This window comes from Ostrea edulis, chromosome 3, assembly GCF_947568905.1.
Source record: "Ostrea edulis chromosome 3, xbOstEdul1.1, whole genome shotgun sequence".
In the NCBI taxonomy this organism is placed as follows: Eukaryota; Metazoa; Mollusca; class Bivalvia; order Ostreida; family Ostreidae; genus Ostrea; species Ostrea edulis.
Window position 1 is genome coordinate 71,541,158 of NC_079166.1, and position 24,585 is coordinate 71,565,742.

Below are 24,585 nucleotides of genomic sequence, written 5' to 3' on the forward strand. Positions count from 1 at the left end.
ATTCGTGGATTAAATGCATCACTATTTGGCGCCCAGTAATTACTTCACACCGCTCAATTCCATCGTTTTAACTTCGCCACTTCTCATTTCTGACTATAACAAACGGAAGTTGTGATGCTGGGATATTTCTGTCGCAACAAACTAATTTTAGAACGAGAAAACACGAGACGAGGTCTTCCGAATACCATTAGCTACACGAAAAGGGAAGGGGACGTGTGGATGACGGTGTACATGTAATCCAACAGCACTTTGAATATTGGATATTGCCTGTCTGTCAATCGTGTAAACCCCACCCCTTTTAACAAATATTGGATCCGCCACTGTTACACTTTACTATACATATTACTATTTGGACGGCAACGACAAACACATCGCCAACTTATGATTACATGACTTATCAATCTGTAAAGAGAATAAACCACGTACACAGAAATTTTATGTAGTAATGGGTTTCCATAGAAATCTGGATGTAAACAAACTTCTTTATTCTTTGACATCTAGAGCATAAAGATAGATAAGGGGACTCGCATTGTTTTTCACTAAAGGAACGAGTTTGAATGTTTTAAGTGACCGGTATGGGAGGGTCACCGTCACTACCGGAGGTAGCACTGTCCACAGATCGTGTAGTTCTCATCACAGGCGGAAATACGGGTAAGTTGTGTAACAGGACATCGTCATCATATGTGTACACGTAAATTTCGTAGCACGCTAAATTGAGAATAAATGGCATGACATATTTCATAGAAATACTTTCTTGATACTTGAAACTAAAGTCTCTGCAGAACAAAATGTGATATTTTGTACACGTAGTTTAAACTTCGTTCAATTAATATTAACAATCAATTACTAGCATACATGTGTATACAGTTCTTTAGCATTAAGGAGGAATCAGGGCCGTAAATTACATGGAGGCGGAGGAGGCAACTGCCTCCTCCAAATTTTGAGCCAAAAAAAAATTAAAATTTAAAGTTCATTAGAATTTATGTTGTTTCCAATAACTAAGAACATGATACCTCCCTTAAAAAGCATTCCAAATCTTTCTTTTAGAATGAGTTAGTCAAGTAATATCTTAGAAGGCCCTAGAATCAAGGATTTTGCACGAAACGTGTTCAGTGTGCACAAAATGTGCTCAGCGTCTGGGGGCCTGGGCGGCCCCCAGACCCCCACCTAATGTCCTGCCTCCTCCAAATTGAAGGTTAATTTACGGCCCTGAGGAATGAAACCTCTTCATAATGGATAATCCCTTTCTTTATTCCTCCCTACGTACTTCGTATCATTTGCAATAATTTCAAAGTCAAGCAAAACAGTCTGCATTGATATCTGAATATGACTGTATCTATTTATGAATGTTTACCTTTATTCATTTAAGAATAAAATTCTGCAATTTTTGCCACAAAAGTCAGGACGATCTAGCAGACCGGGAGGGGAGGACAATCATAATTAATAGGTTTTAAAAAATGTATAATTACATGTGAAATGTGAAGATAACGAGCAGTGATATTGTACGGTACAATCTTTATCAAATAAGTTTCAGAATATCGTGTGTTGTGTAGAGAAATAATGACAATAATAAAAATAAAAGAAAACACAAAATATTTTAAGAAAATATCTGCATAAAAAAACAAACGAAAAAAAAAATGAATAAAGAACAAAACAAAGAAGAATAAAAAATGAAAAAGAAAGAAAAGAAGAAAACAATACGAAGCGCAAACAAAAACACATCACTCTATCACTGAGGGTATGGCAGACGTTTAGTGGACAGATCGTTTGACAAATTCTTCTCATTTTCATGTAGCTTGGTCAATTTGCCAAGATGTATGCACAGTATGTTAATTGAAGACCCTGTAGTTGACACGCATTTTTGCATTATTCAAACTTTGTACAGTGATTGCATACACTTTAGATGTATGTAGACAGGCTGTGACTGATGAGAGTTGAATGTCAGTCAGGTGCGGCGACACAAGCCAAATCCCGCGTTTGGTCTCGTTTGATTACCAATCTGATAGCATCTATGTTATAAACTAATGAAAGATTACGTGACCTTTGTAAAACGAAGAGAACTTCGTTCTATCTTAGAGCGTTATTAAAACCACGTACTAACGGTAGAAATGTCTAGACGAGAGGAACAATGTAATGACTCAACCTTATTGTTTTTATTGAAATTTACTGAATGAATCTAATGTAAAAAAAAAAAAAAAATTAAAACGTCATTTATGTTTATTGTTAATTAGTCCGTCCTAAGTGAATCGTTACTGCAACACCGTTCATTCTTTCTTGTCTATTACATTTGTACGAAAGTCTATTGATATCAAGGGGAAATAAATTTGTTCCTATTAATTTCGCTGATATCACGAGAAAACATTTCGTTATTACAAGATATGTTTTCGACAATACGATAAAGGATCTTACAGTTTCGACAAAATAATCTCCAAGTTTTGAGTTTTGTTCTTTTTGTTATTAATGTAACGGGAGTTGGTCGCGTGTCTATCGTTGCTTCTTGTACATGGAGAAGCCAATTGTATAGAATAAAAAGGAAATACAACGGACGCATGTTAGTAGAAAAGCACTATGAAAGCATGTGATAATTTAGTATGCAATTGTATAATTTCTTAGAAAATTGCAACGCTGGTCGAACTGAAATACAAGATGATTGACACGAAATTTACTTTTAAATTGAATCACAAGTGAAGGAGAGTTTTATTAGAAAAATTACATTACGATAACTGTGATCACATTCATTTAAAGGCACCTGCCATCACATTCATTTCAAAGGCACCTGACATATCTTTAGTTGTTCTTCCCTATCGGTCGTGTTAGAGGTTAGGGTGCCTGACCTTTTTAGTTGTACCTCGCTATCGGTCGTGTTAGAGGTTAGGGTGCCTGGTATTTCTTTAGTTGCATCTCCCTATCAGCCGTGCTAGAGGTCTGGGCACCTAACATTTCTTTAATTGTACCTCGCTATCGGTTGTGTTAGAGGTCTGGGCACCTGACATTTTTTTAGTTGTACCTCGCTATCGGTCGTGCTATAGGTCTGGGCACCTAACATCCCTATCGGTCGTGCTATAGGTCTGGGCACCTAACATCCCTATCGGTCGTGCTATAGGTCTGGGCACCTAACATCCCTTTCGGTCGTGATAAAGGTCTGGGCACCTAACATCCCTTTCGGTCGTGCTATAGGTTAAGGCGGTAGCGTCACAACCATGATGTTCGGATTTGATTATCGATCCTGGAGCGGCGTTAAACGTAAAACACTTAACAAAGGTAGCGAATGTTCCTTTGCCAAGCGTCCGGCATTCAAAGTGAAAACCAAGTGTCTTTTAGACGTACGTTTGAAAGGAGGCGTTTGCACGATAAAGATCTCTCACAATTTGGTGGATTTTCACCTATAAGGCTGGTGACGTCTTTATATGACGCACGAGTGACGTAAAACAAGAAACAACCCCCTCCCCATAATGTGACTGTCATAATGTTTAGACGGCGAAAGAACGATTTCAAAGGTTAAATAACAGCGAGAATTGCAATTATTTGGCAGATAGTATGAAGATATAACATTTAATATCAACACAAATGCATGCGCGACAAAATGGCTGGGGCATATATAGTGTTAATCCTTTCCACCATTCCGTCATTATTCAGTTACCGTTCATTATCTCTGCAGCAGATGCGCATATTCAACTGAAATTTGATAATTAGATACATCATAAGAATATACAGGTTTACAGTGGGTTTTTTCCCTAATTAGTTCTGGTGGAATAAGTTTTGACAGAGTTGTGCCCCTTGGACTTGGAGAATTTCAAACAATTAACATTTTCTGCTCATTATCTCAGGCATACATTTTGAATTGAAATTTGGAATACCAACACAGGTGAAGTCCAGATTATGAGAATGTTTAGGTTAAGTTTTTGAATAATTCATGGCAGAGTTATACCCCTTGGTCATAGAAAATTTCAATTACCTGGTATATAACACTTTCCGGTCATTATTTCAGTCATGCATGGATAGTTTGAATTGGAAATTTGAAATGAAGTTAAGAAATAAATTTCATTTTTGAAAATACGTGGTGCTATGAGCTAGGCCTGTCTTTATGAAGTGCTTTTAATTTGTGTTTCATGAAAAATCATGCTGGCATGAACGATGCAGTTGAAACCTTCATATATTTTCAAGAATGAAATCTATTTCTTATTTCACATTCTACTTTCATTTTTGTACGAATTCCAAAAGTGATTGCTCCTACGCCAAACTTTCGGCATTTAGAAGTGAGAATCACGGGTCTTTCGGATACGACCTGAAAAACGATGGTTCCGTGTTGCGGTAGGCGTTGGTACTTTAAAGAACCCTCAAGGCGTCGGCCCTGAGCGCCAAGCATATGTCTACTCATAGGCACTCGACGTTTTTTCAAAGAAATTCACAAGGTATATTATGCCACCCTCTTGGGTTTCCTTTTTACCAACTGCTTTGCTTGCAATTTTCGGCGAAAAGTTCGATATAATATGATCATTAGACCCTTACCGTTTAGAAGCAACTCTAGTAAGGTCTTACCCCTCGCATCGTCATGGTGAGCTGGAAATAAAATTTATTTATCGGCTATAATCAACCGTCAAACATCGACCGAGCGTCACTACAAGGAAGATTCTACCACAGTTATTGCAAAGATCCAAGAAAGGCCGCGAATAATTTTCTGCGATATACCTGCATAGGTAATAACTAATTATGAGACAATTGTATAAATGACTGAGGAATATTCATCATTGAATATAAATCAATCGTTTACATTCCGAGATTGACACACATTTAATCGTGTCCACGCACAGACAAGTTATCCTTCTTTCATGTTTGTGTAGTTTTCTTGGACTGTGTTGATATAATCCGTCAACATCAAACTGAATAGTTTAAAGTATTTTTCAAAATAGATCTATTATACCCCTACCATCTTACCTTTTTTGTCATCTAACAACATATAAGCCTAGTTCGTTCCGAAAACTGACATGACGTCACGGTGGCCTAATTTGTAGCTGTATAGGTATATGATTGGCTGTATATTTCTGAACTGTAGTAGAATAGAAATAAAGCTTTTGTTTTCGTGTACGATTCCGGATAACCTCGGTCTCGACATTATGCTTCGGCTTTTATATTTCAAATCAAAATTTCTCGACCTCGTAGGTTATTGTGCAATATACACGAAAAAGTTATCCATGAAATCCTTTCAGGTATTGGATATGAGACAGCTAAATGGATAGCTATGAGGGGAGCAAGAGTAATCATTGCCTGTAGATCAGAGGAACGAGCCAAATCTGTAAGTGGCGCACGCGTTTCAAAATTAACGTAGTGTGTCTTTTTTAATAAAAAAGGTGATGTACTCATTCAAATCAAATCATTGCAACAACAACGACAACAGTGTTAATGGCAAGGTCGTTGACTTTCAATCAACTTTGAAGTAAAGATGAAACTTTCATTTCTTACTATTTCATTTGGTAGGCTATAGAGAGGATACAGAGAGAGTTTAAAGAGGAGAAGTCTAAGGGCGCTGTTGGACTTTGCTCCAGTGAAAATCTGACGCTAGAGTTCATGGCTCTAGACCTGTCATCCCTGAAATCCGTAGAAAGCTTTATATCCACGTTTAAAGCGAAGGAACCTAAACTGCATGTACTACTTTGCAATGCAGGGATTGCTTTACACCCACAAGGTAACTCTACGAATATTTCAGTAATCTTGAGTAATATTATTTTTGATACTCTGAATGAAAGGTGAAGATAACGAACAGTAACCAATCTCATAACTCTTACAAGCAATACAAAATAGATAGTTGGGCAAACACGGACTCCTGAATCTAACACGTCGGACGGGTATTCCAGATAATGAAATGTATATTTTGTACATGATAAATACATATTTCATGTAAAATATAGTACATGAAATATTGTATGTGATATGATTTTATATTATATATTTGTACAAAATATATTGTTCATGTAATCAAAATTCAAGGTTGTTGAGGGTCTCCAGTTTATTTTGTATTGCATCGCAGTGTATTGCCTTGCAACCCTGTAATAAACAAGTATATCAATATATATTTACATAATGAGCTCTAAGACTAGAACTAATGGCAAAGCTAGTAATGATATTTCTTATAATTAAATGATAATTACAACATATGCATTTCTGTTTATCATTATGAATAAGGGGCAACAAGTCTTGATGAAGTATCAGGTTTGTCAACTAAATAAAAGGTTAAAATAAAAAGCTCATTCTGAAGTCAAATATAATTCTTATAAAAACACGTAATAAGATAATTAATTGATAATTAACTTTAGCTACTAGAATTATCAGAAATAAGTCAATATACCAGTAATGCTTAAAAGCAACAAAAACACAACACAGACATTTAGCTTATCAAAGGCAATGTGCTAGGATGCTAAATACCCAATACACTTCAAACAGTATATGGCCCAGCACGTATACACAATGTATATAAGTAGTAAAACTAACCTGACTCAACACTGGTAGGGACACAGGTAGGAAAATGAGAAAGGTGCTGTAATCATGCACTTCTTGGAGTGACTAGAATTTTACTGACCAGTGAGCTCACTCTCACACTCTTCATAATATTAAAGATCTACACGGGCTAACATAAGTACAGTCATACAATCAAATACACGCCAATCATACTCACACCGGACACATGCAAGGTACCTCAAAAGTAACGCAATCATTTTATAACAGATTTATTAACGTTCAAATCATCTTGTACCACATTCACATAGTACATTGTACATGTATATGATATATTGTATGTGATATATTGTATGAGATGTATGATTTTAAGGGACATTTGTACATGATATACTTTACGCAATATATAGTACTTTCTCTAGTGCATATGATACAATTTTACATGATATATTGTACATGGTGTATGTTACGATATACTTTATATGATATATTGTACATGGTGTATTTTATGATATACTACATATGATATATTGTACATGATGTATGTTACAATATACTTTATATGATATATTGTACAGTGTATGTTACGATATACTTTATATGATATATTGTACATGGTGTATGTTATGATATACTTTATATGATATATTGTACATGGTGTATTTTATGATATACTTTATATGATATATTGTACATGGTGTATGTTACGATATACTTTATATGATATATTGTACATGGTGTATGTTATTATATACTTTATATGATATATTGTACATGGTACATTTCAGAGTACACTGAGGATGGATTTGAAATTATGTTTCAGGTTTGTTCATTGCTAGTTGTTTCTTCCACACATCGACCACCCACCCACCCACACAACCAGATAGAAAAAAGAGAAAGAGAGCGAGAGAGAGAAAGAGAGAGAGAGAGAGAGAGAGAGTAGGAGAGAGCGAGAGAGATGGCGGAAGAGAGAAAATGAGATGACGAGAGAGATGACGGAAGAGGAAGATAGAGAGATAACTGGAAAGAGAGAAATGAAGAGAACCAGAGGTAGGGAGAGAGAGAGAGAAAGAAAGAAAGAGAGATAACTGGAAAGAGAGAGGATGAGAACCAAAGGTATGAAGAGAGAGAGAAGGAAAGAGAGACAGAGAGGTCAACAATATTTTTCATGCATATGAAGATACGGTATTTTCTCTTGCAGGTGAATTATCTTGGTCATTTTCTTTTGGTTTCCAAGTTGTTACCTCTTATGCTAAGTTCTGATGAGGATTGTCGACTTGTCTTCGTTTCCAGTGTTGCACACCGCACTGCCAGCTTTGATTTAGATAAAGCACAAGGAAAACATCATACGAAAGAAAACTTCAAGAGACTCTTGTATTATGGAAATTCCAAGATTTTTCAGGTATATCTGAATAGACATAATCAATTTTGCAAGTTTGTTGTACACAAAGAGAACATTAATATTTGGGAGTACAAGAAAATTTATAAGCATTCGCGAGAGAGAGAGAGAGAGAGAGAGAGAGAGAGAGAGAGAGAGAGAGAGAGAGAGAGAGAGCTTGTGGATTCATAGGACCACGCAAGTTTTCAAATTTGAGATAATTTCTATTTTGAATATATCCTTAATTGATGGAAAGGTTAATTTTGTATTCTTATAGTTTATATCAGAGTAAACTTCAATTTTAATAACAACGTTACATATGGTTCTGTTTTTGTTTGGTCTTTGTTTTTACTCTTGTAGATTATGCAGATGTATTGCTTAAATAGACGACTAAAGAACACAAATGTGGCTGTGAATAGTATACATCCTGGTGTTGTGAATACAGAACTTGATAGAAATTTTTTAGACGTGAATTATGCCCGAGTACTATTACGGCTCTCAAAAATCATCCGTACGTTTTTGTCATTTCTGTTAAAATCGTGAGTTTTAAATTTCTTTCCGATGGGGATTTTAAATTGTTTAAATTTTGGAAATCCTGTACCATAGATATGAGTCAAGCATGAGCCATTTTCTGTATATTGGAAATTAAAACCTTAATGTCATGATGATAATTGTATGTATTCTGAGCAATGATAGAAAACGGGCTTTTGTATCTATAGATGTGACGAAAACTCCATTTGAGGGAGCTAAGACGTTAATCACAGCGGCTGTAAATCCACAATTCAAAGATACAAGAGATGCATACTTTGTTAACATGAAATTACGCCAGCCGAACAGGTTGGCGAGGTAAGTATTCTTCTATTGTAGGGTAACCATGATTGTGGTAATTTAGTTTTGAATGTAAGAATACTGTGCATCTGACTGGTCTCTGCCGTAGTTGTCGCTTAATTTGTTCCTGGGCTACTGATGTACGCGGTACATATAACAGTTAAAAAGAGCATGAATTGAAATATTGTGTTCCCAGTTTGTGACATTTTGAACTATGGACAGGTTAGTTATTGTGTGTCAAAAATCTGAGTAGTGGCAGTCAATGTGTACCGAGTTCGACACACTCAAGTTATATTTGAACTAAACATACTAGCATCTGATTAGTGAATGATGTCTTTGAAAAACAAAATGCTCGGTACTAAAAGCAATCTTTGCTTTAATAATGGGGATAGTTTTGTTGAGTCGATCGTAATGAAAAAAAATATATACCTTAATTGAGAACCAAACAAAAGAAATCATCGAAAAAACAAAATTTTTACGATTTCACACTGTGATCATGAGCTTTGCTAAGACAGGGGTAGTTAATGGCCCCTCTTTGTTCTGTAGCTCACTACTTTGTATTTATGTAACAATATAAAAAAGATGGAGATACACTGTATTTTTCTCTTATCAAATTTCAGACATGAAGTAGAGAACTTCCTTATCCGTAGCCGCCATTGTCCTTTGATCCTTCGACTTTAAGACAATTTCTTTGTATTTGTCATGACTAAGATTGTTTTAAATGAAGTTAAATTGACTCCCTGAACAGCCTGTTCTAAATATATTCTTTAAGGAGGAATACCACATCGTCAAAATGGCTGACTTCCGTTTGAAACATGAGTGAAAATATAAATGTAAGGTGAAGATAACGAATGGTGTTTAATCTCATAACTCCTATAAGCAATACACAATAGAGAGTTGGGCAAACATGGACCCCTGGATGTACCTTGTTTGTTAGTAGTCTATCTCGATCTAAAAACTGATCATATGCAGAACAAGCTTATGCATATCGAATCAGAAATACTTTTTGTATATTCCTTTTTGAAACTCAAATTGCCTAGCTGGGTGGCTATACATTTAGCATTTCAACTGATAATCTATAGACCATGGGTTCGAGTTCAGCAGGGTTTTATGTTTTTTCATATTACATTTTACTAAACACCACATTGATTCGGTATACAAGAGCTTTCTCTATGTATGATCAGTTTTTTAATCGAGACAGGCTACTAACAAACAAGTTGACGGTATAAGGGTTTCATCATTCTCGTTTAAAATCAGCATTTCGCAAATTCTATGGTTGTTATAACGATCTAGTCTACAAATACAACCTATCATTGGGTCAAATGCTGTCTGACGTGTTTCATGCCGATTGTTAGACCGTTCTTGGCACACTGATTTTTTACTACAGGTAACTCCGTTTACCTGATCAAGACATGGGCTTACAGTGGGTGTGACCGGTCGACAGAAGGTGTTTACTCTTCCTTGGCACTTGATCCCACCTCTGGTATATCCAGGGGTTCGTGTTAGCCCAATTCTCTATTTTGTATTGCTTATAGGAGGTATGCGATTGATCACTATTCGTTATCTTCGCCTTTCATAGTTTGTACCTTCCACCCATATGAGATTTTTATGAAGTCTTATTCCTGTATATCGTTTGGTTTGTGCGATTTGTAGCATACTGCTATCTTAGAATATTTGGCAGTTCCGTGTAAGAATAGTGAGATGCACTAATTTGATGTATATTTAATTGCTGTGATAAAATTTAGAAAATCATTTCAAAATTAAGGATTATCTCCCTCATGCATAGCTCTTATCCTTAGGCGAATTTGACTCCACTGTTTTGGCAATCTGTTTTCCCCTAAAATAGCTCTAGCAAGTTTATCATTATTTCGGATTTCAAAAATTTCGATTGAGCATCACTGAAGAGACAGAATTTGTCGAAATGCGCATCTGGTGCATCAAAATTGGTACCGTATAAGTTTTACATCATATTTATTATCAAATTATTAAATATTTAATTTGTAAATAGAAAATGGGTTCAAGAAGTTGATTTGACACTGTAAATTGATATCAATTTGAAAATGAGACCTGATGCAAAGCGAAGATTTGTAAGCAGGGAACTGATAAAACGCCTATCCTATCATACTTGCAAAATTAAAGATGAACAGATGCATATTTCAGGAATCAACAGAAGCAGGAGGCTCTCTGGAAGTATTCCATAGACTGCTTGAAGGATTTCCTGAAGGAGGAAGATCTAGAGTTCTTAGGGAAAGTCTGAACTCCGCAAAAGTTGTTTTTATTCTAGAGTGAATATTTCTTATAAGAAAGTATGATAGATTTTGTAACTTGTAACCACCATAAAATTCTAGATAAACGTTGTATCTGATGACAGTGAAAGTTTTTAAAATGATTGACGTCATTATTATTTTTTAAAAGTACACGTGTAGTTGCATAGTTTACTCATTGCTCAGATGACTAATGAGAGGTACTGCGATACGTCGACACACTTCTTGGCCTCATGCTCAATAGACAAAAGTAGTGCTGAGTATTTCTATGTATTTATGCTCGGAATCACGATCACGAATTGGTATAAGGTGTTTGTACCAAACAGAAATAAAGATGCATTTTCGTACCATATAGAATGCAAAACATGAATAAATTCACATGTGTTTGAAAGAAAATGAATATCACTGAATATCGTTTCCTGAGTAATGGTGTCGTGCATTGCCTACCAATCCCATTCCCGTATCAATTCCTATCAAACGATGTTGAGAAAATTGGTTTCCCACCTTGACAAATCTTTAGAAATGTCTTGAGCATAGAACCCGTTATACACATGTTATACTATATATGATACGAGGTGACGATGGAAAGAAGTGGCGTTGAGTGGGAACAACACACAGTCTATAAGCTTTTTACAATTTATTTCACGAAAACGATAGCCCAAAATGTGTCCGCAGGGTGCATTCTTGGGCAGATAAAGTGATTTTGAAATACATGACTGGATCTGTTAATGTGCTATGCTTGTATGAATCTATGTTTATATATACTGTTCAACACCATTTATTGCATTCATTGTAAAACTGTATTCTTTATATCTTAATGGTAACATGATATATATATATATATATATAAGCATTTGCGTTGTAATGTGGATATAACGTGACTACAGACGTGGGTTTTTTGTGTGGAAATACTATGTGAAATTATTAGGTTTGTTTCATTATGTAGAAATATGGTGTGAAATTATCAGGCCTATTTACTTGATGTGGAAATACAATGTGAAATTATCAGTTTTGTTCCATGATGAGGAAATACAATGTGAAATTATCAGGTTTATTTACTTGATATGGAGATACAATGTGAAATTATCAGGGCTGTTTCATGATGAGGAAATACAGTGTGAAATTATTAGGTTCGTTTCATTATGTAGAAATACAATGTGAAATTATCAGGTTTATTTACTTGATGTGGAGATACAATGTGAAATTATCAGGTGTGTTTTCATGATGTGGAAAACAATGTGAAATTATCAGTTTTGTTTTCATGATATTGGTCAAACATGGATATACCAAAGGTGGGATCCGGTGCCAAGGAGGAACAAGTATCCCCTGTCAATCAGGCATACCCACCGTGAGACCTATATCTTGATCAGGTAAACGGAGTTGTTCGTAGTCAAAACCAGTGTGCCAAGAAAGGTCTAACATCTAGATTGTCCTTTTCCGTACTCGTCACGACCCGCAATCCATACGAGGAAGGTATCATTAACAAATACAAAAAAAATACAAACGCCAACAGAACATTCCAAATTAATTTAATCATAACGAGAATCTGACAAAGCTGTATGCAACATAGAACGACTATATCTTGAAATTTTCAAGGCTTTTCTAAATATTGTAAATCTTCCTCCTTTAGGAAATCCTTCAGACAGTCCACAGAGTACTTCCAGAGGGCCTCTTGCTTGCGTTGGTCTCTAAAATACAAATAAAATTTTCAAAATATAGTTGCCAAGTATTTTGTCGCCTAATTATCATCAACCAGAAACTTATCTATCATTTCAAATCTTCTTAGAATTTGGTTATGACGCTTCATGCATCCTTTGTAAGTATCAAGAAAAATGATTTGATGGAAGTTAAATCATAGTTCATCAGCATGTTAAAGATATTGTGGAATCATTTTAATTCATGGGGGCCAATGTTCGTGGGTAAGCAAAATTTTGCTGGTTCACAGGGACGTAATTTCGTGGATAAGTCACTAGGAGAGATAACTCTACTTGGTTTCGAGGACACGTAAATTCGTGGGTAAGAGTGACCCACGAAATCCACGAACATCAATCCCCCATGAACAAAGATGATTCCACATTATCCCAATAATAAGGGGTTAATATTCCATAAAATGAAGATAACTCCAAAATCAGTGAAAACCAAACCATCGTTTCCCTCAAGTGAAAGTTAGATACCTCGCCAGGTTGTTTGGTCGGCCTATTCTCATATCAATGTAGTAAGCATCTCTTGTATCTTTGAATTGTGGGTTTACAGCTGCACTGATTGATGTTTTAGCGCCATGAAACGGAGTTTTAATCATACCTGTCCAAATAGATGTACGACGTTTGACCTTATGATATTTAAGTCAATGTTGCCTAATGTTAGATTGAATATGGAACTATGACATTATCAGCTCTTTTGTGCACATTGTCCTATAAGCTATTCCAAGTTGTCATTGTGATGGATTGGATCAATCCTGATCATTGTGTGATAATAATAGAATATCTTATTTTTGGAAACATGATATGTTGTGTGATTTACTAAGCTTTTTCATGAATATGGGCCAACCTATATACGTTCTAAAACTTTGATCAACCTACTTGCATATGGCCACCAGCACAGGCATGACTTAAGCCTGAATCGAGGTAATCTAGGATTAAGTTGAGCTCAACTTTTTTCAATTCACTTGCGCACCTTTAAAAATTACCTGAGTAGGGTTCAGTAATAAGCTCATTTCTGAACCAGGTATATGACAGGTTTTGATGGTGATTTAAAAGAGATGGATAATTTTTTAATAAGGTAGTTTATAGAGGAATACAAACAAACCGAGGGATCCTCCTAACCGAAAGCAACAACTAAGACATTTCATGTCATCAAAATTCCTGTTGATCTCAGTGTTCACAAGCCCGGGATGTAAACTATTTACAGTTAGATTCGCCACCTGCAGTCGCCTGTTTAAGCAATACATCTGCATGATCTAGAAAGAAGAAAACGAATAAGTAAGGAGATTCTGCATTACTAACCACGTACGATAAGACCAAAACATACCAGTATCACACAGATTTAAACATATCTTATTGTATGAATATATACACTGAATATATATCACTGTTCGTTATCTTTCCCCCTCCATAAGGATTAGTTTCAAGATCTAGAAACCTTTCCCGAACATATCATATATTATGATAGGTATTAATATTTCTTCTTTCTTGTTGAATGGGCTTTATCGTTAAATTTACTATGCTCTAACTACAACTTGAAATAAAGTTTAAAGGCGTTGTCAGTAAGTTTGAAAATGGATGATGATTTATACTGTAAGGATGGTGACGATAAAAATTTATCCAAATATAGTTAAGCATTTTCTTTATCCTACAGATTGACGACATTTTATTACACACATGTACCTGATAAAGTTTAGAATTTCCATACTACATACCTGATAAAGTTTAGAATTTCCATAATACATGAGTCTCTTGAAATTTTCTTTCGTATGGTGCTTTCCTTGTGCTTTATCTAAATCAAAGCTGGAAGTGCGATGTGCTTCACTGGAAACAAAGATAAGCCGACAATCCTCACCCGAGTTCAGCATTAGAGGTAACAGCTTGGCAACCAAGAGGAAATGGGCTAGGTAATTCACCTAAAGTATAAGATTGAACAATCGACCAAGAGAATCCTAATGAGACTGGGATAGAAACAGGAAGGAGGGCATGTCACAGCAGTCAGTGAAATCATTAGCAAAACAATTTGACGTCATGATGATATTACACTGATGTCGCTGTATGAATAGGCATATATTTTTACATTCACTGAATCTTTTACTTTATATTTCTTTTGAAATTGACATTGCTTTCATCATGCAATGAAATCATGTTTGTTGCAAACTAGTTCGATCCGGATTTTTAGTACCACTTGTTTGTGTAATCATTACCAAATATGGAGCGTCATCAAGGTCAAAGGTGCATTGACTGTTCTATTTAACGTAACGAATGGGTCAGCCATATATTTTAGTACTTAAATCTTGTTTATATTTTCAATATATATTATATATATATATATATATATATATATATATATATATATACATATATATATATATATATATATATATATATATATATATATATATACATTTTGACATTATTTTGCTATATGTCGTGATTCATTTGGCAATAATTCAGAATGACACCACACTTTCACACTAAAAATAATGTTGACGTCACAAATTGTATGGCCATTCCGTAGCTGTTCCAATTTTTGTCTGAGAAGCAACGAGGTATAGAAAATAGGATATTGTCATGACACTTACGAAAAAATGAATTGAATGTGAATCCAAGCAATAAATGATTAATGATCATCATTGTCTTTTTTATAATGTATTGTGTTGATAACACCAGTGAGTCTGACTAATCATAGCCCCTACTATTGTGCTGCATTAGCAGTGCAAATGGGGGCATTATAAAGAATAATGAAAAAAATGGATTTATGATAATCATAATATTGAAGTTGTCAATAATTTTAACTATTTGGGAATGTTGTTTAACTATAATGGAAAATTTTTACAAACACAAAAGCATATGGCTGAACAAGGGCGAAATGCGTTGTTTGCAATATCTAATACATTGAAAAGCCATCACTTTAATGTAGAAACACAATATTCTGTATTCGATACTTATGTACATAGCATTCTTTCATATGCATGCGAAATTTGGGGTTTTCACAAGGCACCTGATGTTGAAAAGGTTCATCTTATGTTTTGTAAAAAGTTATTGGGAGTGAGTAAGCGTACAAATAACAATGTTATCTATTGTGAATTAGGACGGTTACCTCTATATGTCCGAAGAAAAATGTGCATTTTTAAATACTGGTTAAAACTTAGAAATACAAATAATTGTATTTTAAAAGAATGTTTTGATTACATGATTTTGAATAAAGACAGTTGGGTTGTAAGTATAAAACAAGAATTGTCTGAATTGGGATTAACATATTTATGGGAAGAATCGGGATTTGGCCAGAATACATACAAGGTAATTGAACAAAAATTGTTAGATATATATAAGCAAAATATTTTTTCATCTTTTGTAAATTCACCAAAATGTTTTTTATATCAACACCTTATTGATAATTTTTGTTTACAGTTCTATCTTAAAAAACCGATTGATCCCAATGGAAAGAAATATATAGCAGAATTTCGGACGTCTTCACACTCTTTGAACATTGAGAAGGGTAGGCATAAAAATATTTCAAGAAATAATAGGATTTGTACATTTTGTAACCTAAATGAGTTAGAAGACGAATTTCATTTTATTTTAAAATGTCCTTTTTATAACGGTTTAAGAATTAAATATATCAAAACATTTTATTACAAGAAACCCAGTGTCTTCAAATTAGTAAAGCTTCTTAGTGTAAATAATACAAAAGAACTCAATAATTTAGGAAAGTTCCTACAACAGACTGCAAAGTTTCGATCTTCATGTAACTTATGAATTCTGTACTTGCTTCGACATATTATTCACGTGTATTGTTATATGTATGTTGAAATGCATTGATTTTATATCCTCAATATTGTATCTGTATGTCTACTCACCCTCTACTGTATTATTTGTATATATTTGTAAATATTTTGTATTTATAACCGATGAGCTGTATAGCTTAAGGAAAATAAAGAATCAGAATCAGTATATGTACAACCACCATATGGGGTTGGGCCTTCACTGTCCTAGCATTACCAAGAAGCGATAGATATCTTTTTTTTTTTCAATACAAACCTGAAACATAATTTCGAATCCATCCTCGGTGTAATCTGAAAGATATTTATTAAATGTTTATCATGAATTGCATTAAATTTCACATTCTCATTAGCTGTATTATCTACTTAGCTATGACCTAAATTCAATTTGCCAAACAGTGTTCGTGTACAATATCTTCAAAAACTTGTTATTCGTCACCATGTGATGAAACCTATAGTTTCTTGCATTAGAATTTCCTAAAGGTTTGTAGCGAGAGAATTTGGTATTGGACAGGGAGTAACGCAGAATAAAGGTATGATAGGAAATATGCGTAAAATGGACATATATTATAGATGTCTGAAATATCGTTCTTCATCTGGAAAAAAAACACCTGAATATATTCTAACACAATGATTTGAAGTAAATTGTTTATGACAATTTTTCAAGCAATTTGTTAATTGTAAGAACCCTGGACTCAATTTGTCGTGGAAACAGATTCCCTTTTCATATTAGAATATTGACTGTTTGTTTTACGTCCCGTCGAGACATTTTCATTCTTTTAAAAGACGTCTCCACGAAGCTGTAGGTTGAGTACCATACTTAGTGCTTAGGGCCGTAGTAGTGAGAGTTCTTTAACGTGCCAACGTCTGGTGCGACACGGGACCCCCGTTGTTAAGGTCATATTCGATAAACTTGTAATTCTCACTTAGATAAAATATCAAATGTTTGGCGAAGGAGCAATCATTACTTACATTTTACGTTCTGAGTTTGACGTGGCTATGGCACAAGCCATGACGAGCGGGGTTGGAACTTACGATCTCCTGTTTACGATGGGTTGGTTGGTTTCATATTGTTTAACGTCCCGTTCGAGAATTTATCACTTATATGGAGACGTCACCATTGCCGGTGAAGGGCTGCAGGATTTAGGCCTATGCTCGGCGCTTACGGCCTTTGAGCAGGGAGGGATCTTTATCGTGCCACACCTGCTGTGTGACACGGGATCTCGGTTCTTGCGGTCTTATCCGAAGGGCCACCCCATGTAGTCGCCTCTTACGACAAACACGCGGTACTGAGGGCCTACTCTAACACAGATCTCCACGGGACGCCCGTCTACGAAGCAAACATTCTACACCTGAGCTATCGCGACCGGTTTCAAATAGTGAAACTAGCAAAATAATACAACCATGTTATACTTCAGATATGCATATAAATTATATAACAGTATTTCTAAATTTTAAAAAAAATCGTAAAATAGTTTTCAAACATTACAATAGAACTTTTTTCTTTAAAAGAAATTTCGAAGAGAATTAAAATTACTTTTTGAAAACATTTACTCTTCAATTTGAAAAATATGCATCAAGGAGGTAAATAGATCAACCATAAACATTACATTTCCTGAAATATTTTAACTGAAGAACTTGTAGCTAAGGTGAAACAGAAATCCGGCGAAATCCGGCATGATTAGCAGAGATTGCACCCTTATGAACACTATATTCAGATATTCAGATAATCTCAACTGCATTAATACGCGTACCAATATTCACTGCTGCAATAGGATGCATTTGATTTTAACTAAATATCGTCTACTGTGATTATATAAATCAAGCTTAGTGTTAGATAAGTAATTCAAAATTCCTTGCATGATTATTAAGATCATCGATTACTTTGCTCGTGTAGACCAATCCCTGCATTGCACAACAACACATGTAGTTTAGGTTCTTTCGCTTTGAAATTGTTGATGAATGTTTCCACAGATCTGAGGGACGACAGGTCAAGGGTCATGAACTCCAAAGCGAGAGTCTCGGATGAGCAAAGCCCGAGAGCACCCTTGGATTTTTCCATTTTGAACTCGTTCTGCATTCTTTCTATAGCCTTAATAAATGAAAACAAAATGGGCTATCATCTTCTCAGTGTTCGTGGATCTATTGATGACACAAAACTTAATTCATATGGTCCGTATTTTTCTCTGATCATTCAAAATTCAAGATATTCTCATACCAAAGATATGTCCAATAAAAATTTGCACTTTCCCAAAGTTACAACTTGGAAAAAAAGAACATTGTTGAGAAAAAATATCTATTGTTAACACAATGAATAAAGCAAGGACGACTGTTTGTGTACATGTACGTAATGACGACTGTTTGTGTACATGTACGTAATGACGACTGTTTGTGTACATGTACGTAATGACGACTGTTTGTGTACATGTACGTAATGACGACTGTTTGTGTACATGTACGTAATGTGGCTGTAAAAAATTGTAAACGCACAAGCTTGAAGTGGAGCGTGAGCTCGGCTTATGTGGTGTCTTTGTTAGGGTTTATTTGTGAGCTCGGTTTATGTGGTGTCTTTGTAAGGGTTTATTTGTGAGCTCGGTTTATGTGGTGTCTTTGTTAGGGTTTATTTGTGAGATAGGTTTATGTGGTGGTCTCGGTTTTCTGTGTTAGGGTTTATTTGTGAGCTCGGTTGATGAGGTCGTCTCGGTTTTCTGTGTATTTGCTAGGGTTTATTTGTGAGCTCGGTTGATGAGGTCGTCTCGGTTTTCTGTGTCTTTGTTAGGGTTTATTTGTGAGCTCGGTTTATGTGGTGTCTTTGTTAGGGTTTATTTGTGAGCTCGGTTTATGTGGTGTCTTTGTTAGGGTTTGTTTGTGAGCTCGGCTTATGTGGTGGTCTCGGTTTTCTGTGTTAGGGTTTATTTGTGAACTCGGTTAATGAGGTCGTCTCGGTTTTCTGTGTATTTGCTAGGGTTTATTTGTGAGCTCGGTTGATGAGGTCGTCTCGGTTTTCTGTGTCTTTGTTAGGGTTTATTTGTGAGCTCGGTTTATGTGGTGTCTTTGTTAGGGTTTATTTGTGAGCTCGGTTTATGTGGTGTCTTTGTTAGGGTTTGTTTGTGAGCTCGGTTTATGTGGTGTCTTTGTTAGGGTTTATTTGTGAGCTCGTCTTATGTGGTCGTCTCGGTTTTCTGTGTCTTTGTTAGGGTTTATTTGTGAGCTCGGTTTATGTGGTGTCTTTGTTAGGGTTTATTTGTGAGCTCGGTTTATGTGGTGTCTTTGTTAGGGTTTATTTGTGAGCTCGGTTTATGTGGTGTCTTTGTAAGGGTTTATTTGTAAGCTCGGTTTATGTGGTGTCTTTGTTAGGGTTTGTTTGTGAGCTCGGTTTATGTGGTGTCTTTGTTAGGGTTTGTTTGTGAGCTCGGTTTATGTGGTGTCTTTGTTAGGGTTTGTTTGTGAGCTCGGTTTATGTGGTGTCTTTGTTAGGGTTTATTTGTGAGCTCGGTTTATGTGGTGTCTTTGCTAGGGTTTATTTGTGAGATAGGTTTATGTGGTGTCTTTGTTAGGGTTTATTTGTGGGCTCGGTTTGTGTGGTCGTCTCGGTTTTCTGTGTCTTTGTTAGGGTTTGTTTGTGAGCTCGGTTTATGTGGTCGTCTCAGTTTTCTGTGTTAGGGTTTATTTGTGAGCTCGGTTTATATGGTCGTCTCGGTTTTCTGTGTCTTTGTAAGGGTTTATTTGTGAGCTCGGTTTATGTGGTGTCTTTGTAAGGGTTTATTTGTGAGCTCGGTTTATGTGGTGTCTTTGTTAGGGTTTATTTGTGAGATAGGTTTATGTGGTGGTCTCGGTTTTCTGTGTTAGGGTTTATTTGTGAGCTCGGTTGATGAGGTCGTCTCGGTTTTCTGTGTATTTGCTAGGGTTTATTTGTGAGCTCGGTTGATGAGGTCGTCTCGGTTTTCTGTGTCTTTGTTAGGGTTTGTTTGTGAGCTCGGTTGATGTGGTCGTCTCGGTTTTCTGTTCCTTTGTTAGGGTTTGTTTGTTTGACGCCCCTTCGAGAATTTCCCACTCATATAGACGTCACCAGCTGTAGGTGAAGCAACATTTTAGACCTATGCTTAACGTTGATGGTCGTGACGGTGAGTGTTCTTTAACATGCTTATGCCTGTCCCGACACAGGATCTCCGATTTTAAGGTAATGTCCGAAAGACCCGTGATTTCCACTTCTTAGTGCCGAGTGTTTGGCATTCACTTCCTTTGATTACGTCTAAGATTTGACGCGGCCATGACACGAGTGGGACCTCCCTGGTACGTTCTACTAGTGATCTACCATAAACCGTTATTTGTTTAAGGAATTCCAGTCTGCTTAGGAAAATCTCCATTGTAGAACATGGTTAAGGAAGTTAGCTCCTGCGCTTTTGAGCACAACTGCGCAGGATGCTACAACTAAGTATTCATTGGTTCAATACTGATCCCATTGGTGAAAACATATAATACATCTATTACTGAACCCTATTAAGTTAAAAGAAAGTGTCAATTCAAATTTTGAGGGGATGCTTACTCCTCCTAGGCACCTGATTCCACCTCTAGTGTGTTCGGGGGTCCGTGTTTGCCTAACTATCTATTTTGTATTGCTTATAGGAGTTATGAAATTGATCACTGTTCGTTATCTTCACCTTTCAAATATATGTACAGTGTCGCACTTACGGACCATCCAACTTCATCGCAACCCATTACATCTCTCTCTCTCTCTCTCTCTCTCTCTCTCTCTCTCTCTCTCTCAAAGTTTTTACTGAGGTAACTCCACACTTACAGATTTGGCTCGTTCCTCTGATCTGCAGGCAATGATTACTCTTGCTCCCCTCATAGCTATCCATTTAGCTGTCTCATATCCAATACCTGAAAGATTTCATAGAAACGGTGACAGTTTATAATTCATCTATCAAGTCTCAAGGTTCGGTGGAAGAGCTTAGTCTTCAGAAAGCAGACCCATCGGGTCTCTCATTTAAAGAATAAGAATTTCTAGGTTTTCGTCAAATTGTTGTTTTTGATGATGAAGTACTTGGATTATAGCGGGAAATACCGTTATATCATATTTCAATTGAGATATTTCGAATATTGATCCCGTTCTATGTTGCTGTGAAATTTTAATAGAAATTAATTTTTTGTCTTTGAATTATCTAAGAATGAATTAGTCTGTGATGAACACATCGGGAATTGCAATGCTAGGGCCAGAGAGTGGCTATCCCTTGTAAATGATTAATTAATTGATGTTTTCCGCCACACTCAACAATTTTTCAGTTATCTGATGGCGCCCAGTTTTTTATTGGTGAAAGAGAGAACCCAGATACAATGTACCTGGGAAGAGACCACCGACCTTCCGAAAGTAAACTGGGAAACTTTCTCACTAACCGGCGCGAGCGGAATTCGAACCCGCGCCGACAGAGGTGAGAGTCCGTGTGATTTTGAGCGCGATGCTCTAAACACTCCGCCACGGAGCTCCCACCTGCAAATGAGGCATAATCAAATGTATCAGCAGCTTTAAATTCCAAATAGTGATTACACTTTCTTATCATAAACCGAACATTGAGTCATGTTATGTACACAGTTATAACAAATCCCTATCTAATCGACCAGTGGCCTAGTGGTTAGCTTCGTAACCGGGAGATCCCAGGTTTGATGTTTCGGTTCCGGCACCACGTCATACGTAAGAAGTGTAACATAGATACTGTTCCAGTATTACAAGCGACAGTTAAAAACCTTTTGGATGCCTTTATAAAAACCAAACGTGCCACGACACGATAAAGGACCCTCACTTCTATGGCCTTGAGTGTCATGTTTTTTACTATGCAAAGTTTGTGGCACTTCACCTAAAGATGGTGACGTCTCTGTATGGGTGAACAATTCTAGAAAGGGGCACAACACAATATACACATATATCTTGCAAAATCACATGCGATATGAATGTATTGACAACTCTAAGTATAGAGAAACGTTCAGTACAATGATATGGCAGACACAGGCACTTGTAACCTGTGGACAGTCCAAACACCGTAGCCCGGCCAAAAAAACAAAAAAAAAAAAGAAGAGGAAAAAAATTCCCCCCCCCCCAAAAAAACCCCCAAAAAACAAAAACCGCAAAATTATAGGTCAGACTGAGTCTTGAAATGTGTTCTGCCAAATTTCTGAAATCATGGATTTCCCCTATGTAATTATTCAAATCTACAAGGGGTTCATCTCAAAGCACACAAGTTTTAAAGACTATATTGATAGAAAGTCCTATGATAAACATAGTTTATTGAACAATAAGCATTCATCGGGGTATGCATGAAATATTCACTTGTACAAAAACCACGTCGGTCAAATAGGTCAGTCTTTCCTTATTCGGTCGGGTAAATGATATTGTTCCGTCTGTAAATTTTATCGCGTAATATACGATATAAGTCAATAAACTTTTATTTACTCGATAAACTCGCGATATTTACATGTGTAGAATACTAGTATTCTCTTCATCCCACTGTCGTTTTAAATCGCCGCTCGCACCTCGTTCACTCACCGTTCGCTCCTCGTTCACTCACCGCCCGCACATCGCTCTCTAATCGTTCGCTCCTCGTTCACTCTACGGGCACTAGTCCTCTACAGTCCGTCCACTCTACGGGCACTAGTCCTCTACAGTCCGTCCACTCTACGGGCACTAGTCCTCTACAGTCCGTCCACTCTACGGGCACTAGTCCTCTACAGTCCGTCCACTCTACGGGCACTAGTCCTCTACTACAGTCCGTCCACTCTACGGGCACTAGTCCTCTACAGTCCGCCCACTCTACGGGCACTAGTCCTCTACAGTCCGTTCACTCTACGGGCACTAGTCCTCTACAGTCCGTCCACTCTACGGGCACTAGTCCTTTACAGTCCGATCATACATCAATCACATTCCATTTAATTTGCGCTATTTTCGTTCGTTGTTTGCTGAGAAATGGTTCACTTTTTATTCATCTTTAGCTTTCTTAATTTCATTTTTGATTTAAATTTAAACTTGTGAATATAGTAATATTTTTATCAAAAAGCAACGAACATATTAAGGCTGGAATAATAGCAATAATTGAATATCTGTAGTTCCTGTAGGTGAACGTTTGAACATACAACAGTACATGTTCCTGCTAGTATAAGAGAGCACTTAATTACAGAATGCTTAGACAACGTAATTGAAAACAGGTTACTCCAATTAGAGATTGATTATTAATTCTGCATGTTTTAAAAGCAAATGTATTCACATTTAATCTTTCAAAATCATTGCGCTGTTACACAAGATACCCCAATAAATTCTAAAATATATACATTATCACGAATTCGAGGGAAGAGAAAAAATGCCAGATAATTTTGCGATTGTAAACAAACAGAATGACATGTTATGAATGTTCTCAGCGGTTCTACATTGTACGTTAGTGGAGGAAGAAATAGGGCATTTAAATTTTAGCCCGCATGTAGTACTGACACTGTCCACTTACCCGTATTTCCCCCAGTGACCAGAACCACGCGATCCGTGGTTAGTGACACCTTAGGTAGTGACTCTGATCCTCCCATTATCAATGATTTATACTTGATTGTTAAAAAAGAATCATTTTCCAGCGTTTAACGCTATTAAATCATGAATATTCAGTATGTCCCAGTTTCTTACACATTATCGTTAACGGCAACAGAATATGTACGGTACCCCACTATTGTGCAAATTCTTCTCATTTGATATTCTACCTGTATATCGATGGTGTAGAAACAAAAACTATTAATACTCTATCATAAATTCATATCTTTTCCGCGTTTGTATAATCGACAAAGATTATTAATATGTATCTAGTAAAAGACATTGAGGGGAGAAAGATCAAACATGCGCAATGAAACAATTTTAACAATCCTTGATTAACGAAATCAATATAATTATGTTTGGGAAAACATTATGAATAGTACTAATATTCTTTTCGCTGAATTATATTTGCTTTAATCAACAAAAGAAGGGATATATTGAAAAGCATTTACAGAGATAAATATGTTGCCTAGACAAGGCAATCAGAATAAAACATATTTTGTTGGGTTGAAGGATGTAAAAATTTCGATATATCTGACAGTACAATGTACAATGTTTAAATCTATCTGACGGACATTCCTGCAGTAACAGTGATGTTTCCTTATGTATGTAATGC

At 36.1% G+C, this 24,585-nt stretch overlaps 2 protein-coding genes across 4 annotated transcripts; one reads left to right on the forward strand and one right to left on the reverse strand.

The window, feature by feature from the left end:
• Positions 1 to 447: 447 nt before the first annotated feature.
• On the forward strand, positions 448 to 12,128 carry LOC130046291 (WW domain-containing oxidoreductase-like). Of its 2 annotated transcripts, none has more exons than XM_048909224.2 (8): positions 448 to 651; positions 5,208 to 5,293; positions 5,476 to 5,683; positions 7,239 to 7,273; positions 7,652 to 7,852; positions 8,189 to 8,339; positions 8,548 to 8,674; positions 10,817 to 12,128. In XM_048909224.2, the coding sequence occupies exons 1-8, from the start codon at positions 576 to 578 to the stop codon at positions 10,911 to 10,913; spliced, it is 981 nt and encodes a 326-aa protein (XP_048765181.2). In that variant the 5' UTR covers positions 448 to 575; the 3' UTR covers positions 10,914 to 12,128. The 2 variants fall into 2 exon arrangements, with proteins under 2 accessions (XP_048765181.2, XP_056014768.1); XM_056158793.1 differs by lacking the exon at positions 10,817 to 12,128 and adding an exon at positions 9,277 to 9,495 and having other exon boundaries at positions 465 to 651.
• Positions 12,129 to 12,432: 304 nt separating this feature from the next.
• LOC125672999 (WW domain-containing oxidoreductase-like) lies at positions 12,433 to 24,096 on the reverse strand. Of its 2 annotated transcripts, XM_048909227.2 has the most exons (8): positions 23,896 to 24,096; positions 21,204 to 21,289; positions 18,290 to 18,497; positions 16,665 to 16,699; positions 14,336 to 14,536; positions 13,726 to 13,876; positions 13,095 to 13,221; positions 12,433 to 12,608 (listed from the first exon to the last, which is right to left on the reverse strand). In XM_048909227.2, exons 1-8 carry the CDS (start codon positions 23,969 to 23,971, stop codon positions 12,512 to 12,514), a joined length of 981 nt encoding a protein of 326 aa, XP_048765184.2. In that variant the 5' UTR covers positions 23,972 to 24,096; the 3' UTR covers positions 12,433 to 12,511. The 2 variants fall into 2 exon arrangements, with proteins under 2 accessions (XP_048765184.2, XP_048765185.2); XM_048909228.2 differs by lacking the exon at positions 13,095 to 13,221 and having other exon boundaries at positions 23,896 to 24,084.
• Positions 24,097 to 24,585: the final 489 nt, after the last annotated feature.